Source organism: Momordica charantia, assembly GCF_013281855.1.
Source record: "Momordica charantia cultivar OHB3-1 chromosome 3 unlocalized genomic scaffold, Mcharantia_2.0 BLBB01000003.1, whole genome shotgun sequence".
NCBI lineage: Eukaryota > Viridiplantae > Streptophyta > Magnoliopsida > Cucurbitales > Cucurbitaceae > Momordica > Momordica charantia.
Window position 1 is genome coordinate 21821538 of NW_028275161.1, and position 16133 is coordinate 21837670.

At 31.6% G+C, this 16133-nt stretch overlaps 2 protein-coding genes across 2 annotated transcripts; one reads left to right on the forward strand and one right to left on the reverse strand.

Moving 5' to 3' along the window:
• Positions 1-514: 514 nt before the first annotated feature.
• LOC111008608 (Phosphoglycerate mutase family protein) lies at positions 515-2541 on the reverse strand. Its single transcript, XM_022281355.2, has 5 exons — positions 2162-2541; positions 1659-1904; positions 1252-1333; positions 815-1029; positions 515-711 (listed from the first exon to the last, which is right to left on the reverse strand). The coding sequence occupies exons 1-5, from the start codon at positions 2380-2382 to the stop codon at positions 591-593; spliced, it is 885 nt and encodes a 294-aa protein (XP_022137047.2). The 5' UTR covers positions 2383-2541; the 3' UTR covers positions 515-590.
• A 10518-nt stretch (positions 2542-13059) lies between these two features.
• Positions 13060-15552, forward strand: LOC111008798 (transcription factor bHLH162-like). Its single transcript, XM_022281609.2, has 3 exons — positions 13060-13286; positions 14126-14468; positions 15193-15552. The coding sequence occupies exons 1-3, from the start codon at positions 13149-13151 to the stop codon at positions 15342-15344; spliced, it is 633 nt and encodes a 210-aa protein (XP_022137301.1). The 5' UTR covers positions 13060-13148; the 3' UTR covers positions 15345-15552.
• Positions 15553-16133: the final 581 nt, after the last annotated feature.

Sequence of the window (16133 nt, forward strand, 5' to 3'; positions counted from 1 at the left end):
ATTAAGGAAGTGGTCCAGCAGCAACTATGGTGGTTCAGCAAAAGGGGGTAATGAATGCTTGTTATGTAGAGGACAGTAAGAGATTTTGCAGAACCAAAAATAATTGACAGTGATGTAACAGCAAAAAAGGAATGATTTTTAAGATTAAAAACTTTAATGTCTTAAAAACTCTTTCTCCACCATCAACCACTTGTCAAATTAATCAGCCAACCAAAATTCTAACCTCTTTTTTTTTTGTAAAATCTTTGAACTGTTTGCTGTAAGTCTAAAACTGAGATGAATTCAACTTTCTGAAGAAGGACTAAATAATTTTATGTAGAAAATACGGATTGGATAATTTTCTGTCTTCTCATTTTTTGTTTTATATTTCATGTTCTTACTTTTCTTTAGAAAGCATCAGTTTCTATTTCTTAAAAAGTAAGAGAAATTTATGACTTTACTAGTTTCAATTCTATGTTGGAACACTTAGATACAGCAGCCACAAAATTGAGCCAAGATAAATGACAATGAACAATTGTGCATCAAAATCAGAGGATCGGTGATAATTTATTAGCCTTCTGATGGTAATATCTACAAGAATGATATGATCATCAGCTACAATTAGGAGGGTTTAAACATTTATATACAGCTGAAGCTGGTTGCTTATAGGAAGGGATGCTACTTGTGTCGATGAAGCGAACTTCCCCGGGAGCAAAGGAAAGATCATGGTGCCTGAATTCAAGACAAAAAGGTTAAGTTTGTCGATCATTCAGATCACAGATTAAGAAAAAAATGATTACGCTACAAGAAAAGCTTTGGATATGCAGCTGGCTACCTTCCCAAGTCAAGACCGATTAAACCAGCTTGAAGAATTGTCAAATTATCGGAATCTGGTGAGACAATGATGACAGTATCACCAGAGTATTGGGTTTCGAGAATCGACATCAGTTGCGTTACACGAACGAAGACATCAGACACGCTCTCATTTGGGGTTCCATCATCAATGGGAGGAGGTTTGATGCTTGAAGAGATGGTATCTGAAGCATATACCTGTTGTTTTCAAACACATTTTGTAAGGACATTGAAACAACCCATTGTCTTTGAACAGAAATTCCAAACAAATCATTAAATAGTTTTTCTCATTTCTTGTTCATTCTTTCCTAGTCATTCACTTCAAGAAGGTTGATTACAAGAAAAAGGAAAACTTTCTAAATCGAGATCATATCAAATGTTAACTCTAACAAAAGATTGAAAGAAAGAAAGAAACTATACTTCTGAAACTGATTCCAATCTCTTGCCTTCATAAGCTCCGAGCCCACGGGCGTCGAGAAAACTGTATTCAGGAACTATATAACTGAAACCAACAATAGTGATTGACTGGTAAGCCAAAGATTTTTCATCCAATAGAAGATAAAAATAGCAGAAACAACGAAAGAAGAGGAATGAAACCTATACTTTCCTAGACCACACATTTGCTTCCTAAATCATTGAAACCATAAATTTTTATCCGTATCAATGGAATGGCTAAACTAGCTATTTGTTTCAGACCAGTCCTTTAATTCAGTAGAGCATAATAGAGGAAAATTGGCAGAGACAATTTTCAGACTCCTAATACAAGATCTGATTCCATGGTGGCATGAACTCAAGTGGATCAGTTTGCCCAATACTAATTCACATACCTTCGATTCACACCATTTACTGATGCAATAATCTCTGCTGCCTGATAAGCTCTCTGCGTAATAGAGGGCCATATCCAGCAACCATTTTCACAGGCCCCCAATTCCTTCAATTCAAAGGCCGCTTTAACAGTTTGCCTCTTCCCTTTCTCAGACAATCCGCTATCAACAGATGTCTTAGCAACTGGGTTTGTGTTAATTATTCCAAAACTGTCGAATTCAGACTCCCCCGCCCTCACCAAAAAGTACCTTCTCAAGCCATCACAAAAGGTTCAGAAATTAGGGCAGCTATTACAATTAGCTTTAAAATAAAAGGTTTCGCGGTGTAATAAGTAATCATTAGGGTTTCTTCAATCCCCTTTTTCCAATTTGCCAATAGAATTAATAATTCAGAGGAAGATGCGAAAGAATTCAAACCCCTTTATCATCCTCCCAGATGCCAACAATAGAACAGAAACTGAGCTAAAAAAAAAAGATGAAACGAAACTGAATTTCAGTTAAATCACCTGTTGACGAGACGAGCAGGCGGCATCTGGAACAGACCCCGAGCTTCAGCAACAAAATCAGGAGAAATGGGCAAAGTAAAACCGGCAAAAGAGGGGGTAAAGATCGAAATCAGAGTGGTAATCAGGTGGCGGCGGCTGAAAAGAGTCTGAAAGTTCGCGGAAGACGGCTTCCATGGAGGTCGAATCAAGGGTGGAGCGGGTGGGGAGGACCACGCGTACATTTTAGCAGACGGCGGCGTGTTGGCGAAAAATGGTGAATCGAAATTTTCAGTGCTGTCTCAACCTTATCTTCCATTTTCGCACCGTGTTCGCAAATTTCCGCCATCGATTCTCGCCGAGCTCTGATCGGTGGGTCTAGGTCTAGTTATCAAGAAAATGGAGTATTTTCATTTGTTATTTTATTCAATTTGTCAATTTTTTTTTTTATTCGGAAGTAAAAGTAAGTAGTACTGTATTTTTTTAAATTAAAATCCGTCTAATTTTCTTGAGGTTAAAAAACAGTTTGTTGATTTTCTGTTTGTGCTTGAAGGGAGTGATACTTTGTTTCTACTATTTAATCTGACTCATTGCTTGGGTTCATGAAATTGGATATTCTTGATATTGTATGTGATTTAATTAATTTGTCAATGTTTTCTTTTCTCCACTCTATGCAAGTTATCAAAGCAGCTCCACAACCACTCTTCCGTCGTCGATACCATTTCCCAACTCCAATCGTCCCTCAACTGCCCCATTGGCGGCGGAGGCATCGACGACGACTAACCCGAACCCAAATCGACACCGGTACTCCGGGAGTCATTCTTCTTGGCGTTCTTTTTCCCCTTCCTCTTCCTAATATTTTGGAAAATCGATGGATTTTGGTGTCGCCAATTTCCTCAACCCACTCAATCTTGAGAACCCGTGGTTCTTCACATCCTTAAGATTGGGAAAATTCAGTCGTTCGTATCCCCTAAAGCTTATAGATGGTGCAATCGTGGCAGCCGAGCGGTGAAGCACGAACAAAACATTATGGGAGGTTCATTTTTCTTTAAGATTTGCAAATGTCATTTTACAAAATAAATCGTACCTGTTACCACACTTCATATTTTTGTTAAGACTGACAGAATTTTAACAGTAGAAATCAAATTATTACCAATTAAACTCGGGGACTAAACTCTTAGAAAGTATAGGATCAAATATATATTTTTTTGACCTTTTTTAAATATATTTTAGGCTAAATATTTGTTTTTAATTTAATTTCTTGTATATACAATTTTTTTTAAATTTAGACTCCCACGTGTTAAAATTAAAATTGACTAATGATAAATTTACACGACATAATATTTAGGAAATTGATGAAAATTTAGAGGACAAAAAATTCGAAAATCCTATCATTTTCATAAATCTTTTTAGGAGTAATTAAAAAATTTCCTCCTCTTATGATAATTTTCTTCCTCTAAATTTTCATCCATTCACTAAATATAATGTCATGTAAATTTTAACATTTATCAACTATGATGGACTATATATTGAGCAATTCAAAACTATTAAGAAGTATGACTTAAGAACAAAAAGTACCTAAATTTATATTTTAGTCGTTGAGTAGTACTTTAGATGACTTTTCAATTTAGTACTCGTTCTTTTTGTCAAAAAAAGAGAAAAGAAAAAAAAATTACTGGTTAATTAAAAAGTTTCAACTTTAATCTTTTTTTTTCTTTTGGTAAAAAAGGGGAAATTTTTTTTAAATAATGTTTTTTTAAAAAACAAATGACACAAATGACACAAATAATATAGGTTTGAAAGTATTTTAAAAAATAGAGTAGATTTCAGGTAAATCGCATTTAATGACTGCCATTTTAGGGAAAATAGCAATTTGCACGCCAAAACCGCTGACTGCGATTTTGTGAAAGTCGCAGTCATTGGCCGCGACTTCGGTGTGACATGGCTTTAAGGATGCCACATGAATGGTGATCGCATACATTTGCTGCAAGTTTTATATGCTATATATATAATATTTCGTCAATTGGTAAAATGATAAGAATTGTTCAGTCGTGGTCATAATGTTCATTTTTAACCCTCCCATCACAGGTTCGATTCCCTACTCCAGCATTTTCACCCTTATTTCTTTTCAATCTCTCCTTTTTTTTTTCTTTCAGTTAACCCTCCCATCTTCGATTCCCTACTCCAGCATTTTCACCTTTATTTCTTTTCAATCTCTCCTTTTTTTTTCTTTCAATTTCTCTTTTTAAAGTTTTTATTTATTTATTTCATTTCTCTTTTTACTTTCTTTTAACTTTTTTTTTTCTTTCAATTTCTCTTTTAATCTTTTCTATTTCATTTTCTCTTTTAACTCTTTTTTTTTCCAGTTTGTACTCCTGCTCCAGCATTTTTGATATTTTTCTATTCCAATTTTTCTTTTAACTTTTTTTATTTAATTTCATTTTCACTATTAACTTCTTTTCATTTAAATTTTTACACTACCAATGTTTTTTAACTTTTTTTCCTTCAATTTCTCTTTTAATCTTTTTTTTAATCTAATGTTCTCTTTTTACTTTTTTGTAACTTTTTTTTATTTCATTTTCTCTTTTAACTTCTTTTTATTTTTAATTGTACGTTATCTACATGTGATTCTTTTTATATAAATTATTGTAATGTTTAATATGATCTAAGATTTATTGAAAAAATATGTTCCAGACGAATGTATACTTTTACTTATAATAAAATAAATTATATTTTATAGGTAAAATAAATAAAAACTATATAGAAAAAAGAAAATAAATACTAAAAAAATAGAATATTTTATTAGTAAAATAAATAAATAAATAACTACATAAATAAATATATAAATATTTTAAATGAAAATCGCGTACATTGTACGCGACTTTCCATAAATAGAAATTGCGTACAATGTATGCGACTTCTATAAATGGAAAGTCGCGTAAAAGTAGGCGATTTCCTTGCTGACTCATTCTTCGAGGTCCACTGATGTCATGTTGTCACCTAAATCGCATTCATTGTATGCGTATTTTGACTTTGACTATCACCTAACCTATTTTTGTCAATAGTTTGAATATATAACTTAATTTTGTAATTTTTTATTTATACTACATTTATTTTGTTATTACTTCTAAATCTACATTATTTTTGTAATTTATTTTTTAAATTACATTATTCTTAAACTTTCTCCCAATAAGGGCGGTGGAAAATAGTTATCGAAAATAGTACTTTAGATGACTTTAATTCGTTGATGTATTGACAATTATGAATTACAGATGGAATAAAGTAATGCACACGCCAAAATTTCCAATAGCCAATACTAATAGGCGTCAAAATTCAAGTACAAAAGCAGTAATTCCTTTGGTTTCCACATTTTCCTGTTTGAATTGCTGGCAATAACAAGACAATGTGAAACAGAGGATATACCTTTGAAAAAGGAAAAAAAAAACTTCCATTTGATTCCAATTTCCATAATTGATTATTGCTGTTCTGACTTTATTAATACATTAATTAATTTCAAAAGTAAGCAATTATCTTTATCCTCCAATGCAAATAAAGTCTAATTCCAACTTTAAAAGTTGCCCGTTCTACCGTTTAAAACATCCCTGGAAACTTACTTATTCACGTCGTAAATTATAACCTAAGTTGATTTGAATATTAAATTGTAGATGGACGAATATGAATGATCGTGGTGCTATCGGAAGATTAAAATAAAAGAAGGAGGAGAGAAGTGATGAAGGAAGAGGATGAGAAAAAAATATGTCACTTACGAAAAAAGATAAATAAAGAATAGTGAAATTTATAGACTCGTTTATAAAACACACATCATAGTCTAGTCAACATACGTTAGCTACTACATCACCATTTTATTAGGTCAACTCAACTCAATGACCAATGAGAAACCAAATTTAACCATCTCCTAAACTACTAAAACCTAAATTCGAATTTCAGGGATCAAATATATCACTTTTAAAACTTCTAGGACTGAATTCAAACCGAATTTAAATTTCAGGACCAAAAGTTAACATTTTTCTTAACTCAAAGATTAAATAGAAATTAACTTCAAATCTCAAGAACTAAAAAGTATGTTTTACCTTTTTAACTGTGGATGGCATTTCAATAGGATGGAAGAGACTCATTTACCAAGTGAAGGTAATGCCTAATTTACTCTCGAATATTTGAACAATTTGCCATCTATGTCACTGCACGAAAACTGGTATACCAGAGGTGCGTCCTTCCCGATCCTCTCGTACTAGGGAAAGGTCTTCTCAATGCTCTAACGCCAACACCGGATATGGACCAAGCTGTCCAATATTTGAACAATTTCTCACATCCCGTACATTTTTCATCCGAAAATTCATGAGATCAACGTTGTAAAAAGGATTGGAATCAGATAGGGTAAGACACAGCTAAAATGGATTTGAGAAGAAGGAGAGAAGAAAGAAGAAGAAAATGATATATTGATTTTACGTGGAAAACTCCTAAACGAATTAGGGTAAAAACCAAAGGCAAGGAAGAATAATTCCTACAAACTTTCTTTCTTACGAAGAACAAAATCTCTCGTACGAAGAAACTCTCTCTATCTTTATCTCACTAAGCCTCATACTCACTTGAAATTGTAAATTTTTGGGATGGGTTGTCAAGTATGGGTGCCCACCTATCCATAGCCCAACCATACTTGGTCATCAAACAAATTTCTATGGCTACAAAATATGTCACAGATTAGCCGTGGATAATACGATGATCTAGTAGCCATAGATTTGCCATATATTCCACTCTTGTAGCTTCTAGGTGCTTCAACTCTCCAAAGAAAAGCTTCTTTAGCAAGCTTGAGAAATCTCTTAGCCTAATGACTTCTAGGAACTTCCATCTCGAGAGAGGCTTCTTGAGTAAGTTTCGAAAATATTATCTAACAATCCGCACAAAAATTTCCTAAAAAGAAAAAAAGAAAGGGTTGGCTGAAAGGTGCTTGTTATTCAATTCCAAGAAAATTTCTCTCTTCCATCACGTGAAAACGAAATAAAATAGAAAAGATATTGAAAAATGTTATTTAGAAAGAGGATCTTGCAAGTGGAAATGGGAATTATAGTAAATTTTAAGTACGTATTCTCTCGATTCATATTTTGATTTTTTTTTTTTTCATAAATAACTTTTAAAAATTGTTGGATATATTTAGTTGATAGCATCATCGTCTACCATGTGATAGAGGAAAAATATGACTTTTCAAATATTCGCAGAAAAAAATATGAATTGGTACCATATTAGACTAAGAGATTAAATAATCGAGTACTCATGTTTTATTAATCAAGCTTCATATAAATAGTTCAAGAAACGACAATAATAGAATTGACTACTAACCACTTCAAACTAAGTAACTGATCAATTTGTCAATATAAACATAGCTGAACCATCACCTCAATTTGTTGTATTGGAAAAGGAAAAAAACTGATTAATTGACAATATAACAATATCTAATAGCTGACATTGACCTACAATTACAAATATAGAGTACGTAACAATATCTAGACTCGTGTAATACATAATTTTTTTTTTTTTGTAGAATAGTGTTTTAATAATGATATTTTTAAACTTATTCCAAGTATATATCATGGACCAAACTATTTCTAAGAATAATACTTCAAAGACGACCTATGTCAATTCACCCTTTTTTAGTTGCATGGAGTCTTGCTGGCACCATCTGTTTTTTTTTTTTATTATTTATTTTGGCATGTCGTCTCTTTAAGAAACAACGTATGCTAAAATTTTAAATAATTGACATTCTAGTACAGTGGTAATCCACTTTCTAATCTAAAGGGGCCATACAACTGGAGAAGCGACTTATGATTTTCCGTACACTATTTTTAGAAATAGTTGGAGGGATGATATATATTTGAAGTAAGTTTAAAATAAAACATTATTAAAAATAGTTTCAAACCTCTCTATATATAATAATACCCTTAAATTTTAATAGTTTAAATCACTCTAATGTTATAAAATGAATATGACATCTCTTAAAATTTTAAAATATTTCCAGTTTCTAAGCTTTTCTTTTTCTACTTCTGAAAATACAAAAATAACACGAGAAAAGGTCAAAAGAAATGAACTAATTAATTCTTCTATCCTCTCTTTTGATAACGATGGTAGTGAATGAGTTATCAGAAAGCGAAATGGGAACACACAAAATATATCATACTCTTTGTTTTTTCGGGTAAAGTGTTGCTTTAGATCTAGAAGCTTCAAATAATGACAAAAAGATTATCGACAACCTTTTTCTGTTATTTATTTTTTTTTTATTTTTAGTCCAATTCAATTTTCTATTTTTAATTTTAACAAAGAATTTTGAAATTCTAGGTAAATTTCAATTTTCTTTCTCAACTCTAAAGTTTTTTTCTTCGTAAATATCACTTTTAAAAAATTATTTTTTCATTAAAATTTTAATTATTTATTGTTACGTGTTTCTCTTCAAATTTTTTATTTCTACTTTTTTATTTTTATTTTATTTTAAGAGATTACTCTCATTTATTTTTCTACAAATTTCATATTCTCTCAAGCTTTTATCCATTCAAAATTTCATATTTTATGACTTTTCTTTCTTTCCATAATCTAATTTTATCTCAAAATTCTCCCTAAGATAATTTTTTTCTATCTTTCTAATTTCTTTTTCTTTTTTAATCTTTAACATACATTTTCTTTCGTTTTTAACTTTTCTTTCATTAATTTTTTTAAAAAATCTTTTTCTTTATCTCTAAATTTATATTTCAAAAGTTTATTTACATCTATCTAAATTTATATTTTCAAGTCTCTACAATAGGGATGACAAAATTGTCATGGCCAATTCCATTTTTTAAATAATTAATATATATTTTATTGACATATTTACTAAATTGTGAATAAAATATTAAATAATTTAAAAAATAATCCATATATATTTATTAAATTTTGTATTTTTTAAATTTAAAAAATAATTAAATTTAATTATAAAAACAGTATTTTTTATGGGATCTCGATTCTTGAATCGAAAAATGATATAGAAATGAGTACTAAAATTTTTTATGAGCACGAGAATAGAAAAGTATTTCAACTCATACCATTGTCATGTATATTCTATATAGAAATTTTCCTCTCTAATGTATATTTTTCAGTTTTCTTAACTTTTTAAAATAAAAAATAAAAAATTGTTATTTACTTTAACGAGAAAACTAAAAATTAAAAACAAAAAACAATCATTATCAAACTAGGAATAATTGAAAGAAAAACAAATAAAATTACGAATAAAGCCAAAAGGACGTGCAGATCCCCTAGAATTTGGATTATGGTGGGGCGCACTGCACACAATGGAAACTCTCCGTTCACTTTCCTTATTTCGATGACGTTTGCACTTACGTCTTTTCCTATAATTTTTCTCTTTAATTATTAATTAATCTTTTAAGGATTTTACATAAGCTAATCTTTATGTTTCTATAAATGTTTCTATGCGTTAAATTAGATGTAAGTATTTTTTGGACATTTTAATTTTCTTTTTACAATATAGATTGAAGGATCGAACTCACAATCTCTTAATTGGAGATATATATCAATTACAACTGAATTATGCTCGTTTTGGTTAAATTCATGACACATCTTCTAAATTTATTAATTTATTAGCACACAATTTCAAAACAAACAAAATCTTGTATTCAATTTGAAAAATAATATACATTTCATTCTAGTATTTTTTTATTTTTTCTTTATATTAAATCTAAAATACGACACAATTTTGAAAAAAATATTAGTCTATCAAATAAAATTCCAAATTTAAAGGAAAAAACATTAATGACTTTTAAACATCACTTCCAAATAGCATTTCTTTAAGCATGTTGGTTATGTTTCATTGGTTATGTTTCAGCCTATTGTTTCTTATTTTCTCTTTTATAATCAATAAAACTATAATTGCATTAAGTAATTACTTGTTGTTCTTCCTTTTTCAGTATTTTTATACAATTTTTAGAACGTTTTTAAAAGTATTAGAAACAGAAGAATGAACGTTACCAAATAAGTTCTTAAATACTTAGTTTTTGAGGTATAATATAATGAAGAAAAAATTATTGAATAATCACCCCTCCTACGATAGGATTATCATGTTAAGGATCCCACAATTTAAATATTAAAAAAAACCTAACACCAAAGGTTTATAATATTATATATGAAATACTCTTCTTATTTTCAATTATTTTGAGATGAAACCTCATAAATTATAATATCACTTTAGTAAGCGTAGGATGCATGTTAAACTATTTTTTTTTCTTTAATAAACCAATTAACATGACAAAGCCAACAATAATTTTAGTTCAGTGATGCATTAAGATACTTTATTCATTCTTTAGAGGTAGGAAGTTCAATTTTCAGTATCATATTTTTTGTATTAAAAAAATTTAAAAGGTAAAAAATATGACTGGAATATCATTATTTATTAAATTTAATATAAATAGACTCGATAGAAATAAATTGCAATATAAAACTAAGTAAAATGTGCTATTTAATGCCAATGTTATATTTCCAAACAACCTTGATTGATCATTGGTCAGCCAACCTGAGATATCAAGCTCCTAACCAAAAACTTTCCTCTCCCTTGAGAGCCCCTGAACGCAAGGAAATGGGCACAAATTTTTTTTATCTCCTGTCTACCTTATTGTAAGTGATAACACTACGAGGATCCTTCACGCTCATAATTTTATTGACAATCCACGCTATTTCAATGAGATATTCTTATTCTTTTCACAGCAACTTCATCACTTCAATCGAATTAGTCTCCACTCTAATGAGGTAGAGCATCCAAAATAGCAGGTTTTGCAAGTCCTCCAGGATAGCCATTACCTCTCGCATCTTCACACTCTTTCAAATACTGACGAACTGATTACCCGCAAGAATGACAACACCTTCCCAACTCCGTAAAACCCATCCTAAACCCCCCTTCTGGTGAGTCTTCGACCAAGTCGCATTTGGCACAAAGTCTATGTATATAAAAGGGGGGTTTCCAATTCATTCTTGGTTTAGGAGCTCGGCCGACTTTGTGACTTAGGACTATACTAAGCGTTCACGACTCCATTCTTGTGCCATTTTATGAAATAATTTTCCTAGCATTGATGAGAAGAACTTGCGAACTGGGTTGCTCCCCAATAGAAAATAACATTATTTCTATGCGTCCAAATCGTCCACAAGCAAATCATAAATACCTCAAGCTCTTCCATGGTTACATTATCCAACATCCAATCCCACGCTGTTTTTGGAAACTTGCAATGACAGTCTCCGATACTATCCCATCTGAGAGGAGAAAGAGACATTAAGTTTTGTTCTCATTGTTTGGCTCGTATTCTTGCTTGTAATAAACATGGACTTCTCAAAATTGATGATTTGACGTGAAACCTTCTCATAGGTATTACGTATTCCTTTAATAGTTTGACAATCCTTCCAAGTCACACCGAAGAAAATGAGGCTAATATATTTGTTAATACAAAAGCTATTAAAATTGTATTTCTCTTCTTCTCATGTGAGAAGAGTAGATAAACCCTCAAAACAACAACATAAAAAGATAAGTGGATAAATGGTCTCCCTCACTAAGGCCCTCTGTTTGGCTTGAAAGACATTCCAGGCACTCCGTTAATAAAAGCCGGAAAAATTGACCGATTCCACGCAATTCATTATTAGATCAATACATTTGTCACAGAACCCCATCTTTCCCATCACCAGTCTAAAAAACTTCCATTCCACTCTATCATAAGCTTTGGACATATCAAGCTTAACTGTTGTTGCTCCCACTTTGCCTACTTTTTTATTTTGCAAAGAATGCCCCGAGTAACGCATTATCTATAATCAATCTTCCAAGCATAAACACCGATTGGGTTGGAGAGATGGTGTCATCCAAGACTCGTTCCAATCTATTATCCAAAGTCTTTGCAACGACTTTATATATGACATTACAAAGACTAATTGACGTGAACTCTTTCATACACACGTGATCCTTCCGCTTTAGACTTAGGACAATGAAAGTCCTTGTTAAGTTGTCCCACATCAAAATTACTATTTAGAACCTTCAAACAAATGCGAGTTGTTTCGTCTCCCACACGATGTCCCATTACTTTTAATAGAAAAAGAATTGAATCCCAACCGAGCCCGAAGCTTTTAGTGGGATGCATATCTTTAATGGCCAACTTAATCTCCTCGTAGGTGAACTCCTTTGAAAGCCCGTAGTTAACAAAATTTGCTATTTAGTGATGAATAGGTAAATTTTTGTATGGGTTAAATATTACAAGTTTGATGATTCTTCAACCTTTAAGATTGTGTCCAATGTGATCCTCGCTCATACTTTCAATTTTAAGTTAAATAAGTCGTCTATGTGGTATATGGTAAGAGTAACATGGCAAGCTATTATCGGGCAGGTTTAAACGGTTGGTGGTACGGTGTAATCATTAAACTAACTGAGTTAACACATAGACTTATTAGACACAAAAAGTTAAAATACTTTAAAGCTTACTTGGTAATGTTTACATTTCTTATTTCTTGTTTCTCATTTCTCCTTATGATTTGATTTTCTGACAGTACAGGTGAATAAATAAATAAATAAGAGAGAGTCAGGGAACTAAATAACGAGCAAATACCTCTGAAAAAAAAAAGATATTGAGAAAATAATAATAAGGGATAGTTTGTAAATATAACTAAAATATTTATTAAAATTAGATTAAAATTGTGCTATATTTTTGAAAATTTCAGAAAACATGTGGTAAAAGATTTTTACTGCACAATGAACGTGGTCGGTGGGGATTAAAACTGGAAAGCGCGGGGATGGGCAGGACAAGAATTTGGCAAAAGTCAAAGTCAAAGTGGGAGACCACCCAGAAGCGAAAGCTAACAACTGTGCATGGATTTTATTTATTTATTATTATTTTTTATGCAGGGATTTCATGACACTATAAAACAGCGCTTCCCCGTTGCCCCGCTCCCTCCCAAATCACTTCTGTGTCTCTCACACGTACGGGCGATGGCGAAAAGGGGCGGCGCAGAAACTTCTTTGAAACTCGACCGGAAAACCATCGAGAAAAACCGCAGAGTTCACATGAAATCTCTCTGTTCGAAGCTTGTTTCGCTTATTCCTCCGTCCCATTTCAAAATCTCTAAGGTTCTCTCATTCTCTCCCTTTTTCTTTTCTTTTGGCTTAACTTGCAACTTTCACTTTTTCCCTCTCTTCTTCCCTAACAATTTTCATATATACACACGTCCGGCACAAAATTTTTTATCTTTTTTTCCTTGGGAAGTTTGTCGGATAAAGGGCCTTCGGAAGAACCCCATGCTAATGAAAAGTGAAACGTCGGGATATATGGTGTCTATCCAGACGTTTTTGCATAGCGTCAGCAACAGAATTTTTTTCCAATGCAGTGCCAAAAATTCTTGTAGTGTCTCGAGTGGTGATGTATATTACATCATTATGTATCGTCTTTGATCAAGTATATTACTAATATATCTCACTACAAAAGTAACTATTTTTGTAGATATACCTAATATCAATTGGTTAGTGCATAGAATATTTTATTGGCGAGGTTTATTAATTTGTAATAACTTAGACTAAATTTGTGGTGGTATGGCACGAGAGTACCATATTTTTTTTGGTCCATGGACTTTATGATAGTCCTATCTAATTGTGTGTATAATAAATTCTTAAATTCATATTAGTTTTGTGTTCAGGGAGTCATCAAATTTAAGAAAAAAATGTATGTATCAATAAGGGTAAGTAATATTAGATACAAAATTAAAAATTAAAAAACTTGTTAAATACTTTTAAAAATTCAAACAACTATTAGACCAAATACTTAACCTTATAATCTTATAAGGTTAATTTTTATGTTTGAAAAAGAGGTCAACTTATAAGTAAAAATACTGTAGTTGTTTACTTCTCCAATCGGTAATCAAATTCTGAAGCTCATTATAGTTAGCTTTGTTTTTGGTATCTTTTTTTCACAGGATTTGCTCTCGCAACAGAATCAGATCTCCTACGTCATCGCGTACATAAACGAACTAAAAGAAAGAGTGGAGAAATTGGAGAAAAAGAAACGAGCTTTAGAATTTACACATCATCATCATCATCATCAAGCAAGTCGGAGTCCCGGCGGCGGCGGCTCCACGTTGCCGGTGGTTGAACTCAGAGACTTGGGCAGCGTCATTGAAGTAATGCTCATCAGTGACCTCAACAGAAACTTTTTGCTCTGCCAAGTTATCGCCATCGTCGAGGAGGAAGGAGGCCAAGTCGTCAACGCAAGCTTCTCCACGCTCGGTGGCAAGATTCTTCCACTCTCTCCATATCCAGGTCCCAAATTTAAATTCATGAGTTACAGTAAATTAATATTTTGTTAAATTGAAAGCTTTTAAGGGTCGGTTTGGTTGGAAACTCGAATCCTTTTCAGATCGTGTGAACCAAACAGTAGGAATTCTGAAAACGACTTTTTTATGTTTTCGATCTTCTAGTATTTCGAAAAATATAAAATAAACAAAAGTTGATAAATATATTACTTCCTATTAGGTTCGTTAAAATTAAAATAGGTTAGATATAATGTTTTTTAAATTATATAACCTCGTAGAACAATATTTATATAAAATTCATAAAAAAAATGTTAATAAATTAATTAATATAAATTTAGACTAAAAAAAAAATATTTAATTTATAACTACTCCTAGTTTAAAAATATATTACTAAGTATATATTGAACAATTTTCGAAGGTGAGATTAAGGATACAACTCTGTTTTCATTGAATCCTTGTTTTCAAATTTTTGTTTTCCGATTAGCAACCAAATGCATCTTAAATTTTTTGAATTTCAATTACTTTTATTAGATCAGTAAATTTCTACAAATTAAGGATCCAAAGTTCAAAATGTTGTGTCTAACAAATACTTGAATTTCATGTCTTATCAATATTTGAATTTTCAATTTCAACTTTTCGACTTGGTATCTAACAAAATACAAAATAAAAATCCAGCATCATTCAAAGATTTATTAGATAGTATAGTTAGTAATTTAATTAAATTTTTGCAGGCGAAAATTTCTCGAGTGGGAGTAGAGACTTCGAGAGTAGAGAAAAGACTGCAGGAACTGGTGAACCAAAACTTATTGGATTTTGGGAGGATCAGTCAGCAAACGAATTATTAGCAAAAAGGAAAAAAGAAAAAAGAAATTCGAAGAATTGAATCTTTTTTCTTTTTATTTTTCTTCAGTGGATGAACATAGACTAAGATTGTGTGGCCCCCGACGTGAAACGCGTAATGTCTAAATTTTAATGTAGTTTTAGTTTTCAGTAACGACCAATTTCGTCCCAGTACAATGTTTTACAAATATGTCTGTCCCGTGACTAATAAATATGTCCTTTTTATGTGCTATCTTTACTATGTTTTTGTTATTCTGATATGTTTAAAAGTCTCTAGTAGTTAGATCGTTGAAAGTTCAGATAACTTATTAGATATGATTGTGAAAGTTTGATGACTATCTTTTAATTTTATAGTTCATGTGTATTGAATGCTAAAATTCTATGATCTAACTAATACATTGGCTTAAAATTGTTCGGAATATTACTTACCAATAATATTTTCCTCTTCCATAGTTCTTCAGTGAAAACCAAGACGATCACAATAATTAGAGAAATATAGGGAAAACGCAGTAAACGACACAAGAGATATATACTGGTTTACCTCAACTATGGGCTACGTACAGTCTTCCACAACAATGAGTTCTACTATGATATTAGGATAATACAATAGACAATACAATAACTCTCTCAAATCTAAAGGTCTCGACAAAAGCTACCGAGCTTCTAGGAACTACAACAATAGAATCCTAGGAATAAGAATGAAAAACCTCACCAAATACCCACGAGAATAGGCTGCCGATGATGCTTTACAACCTCGAGATCTAGTCTCTATATCGCTCTGCCAACACTCTGCCTCAGAACCAGCCTACATGTTCTGGGCACCCTCTAATGT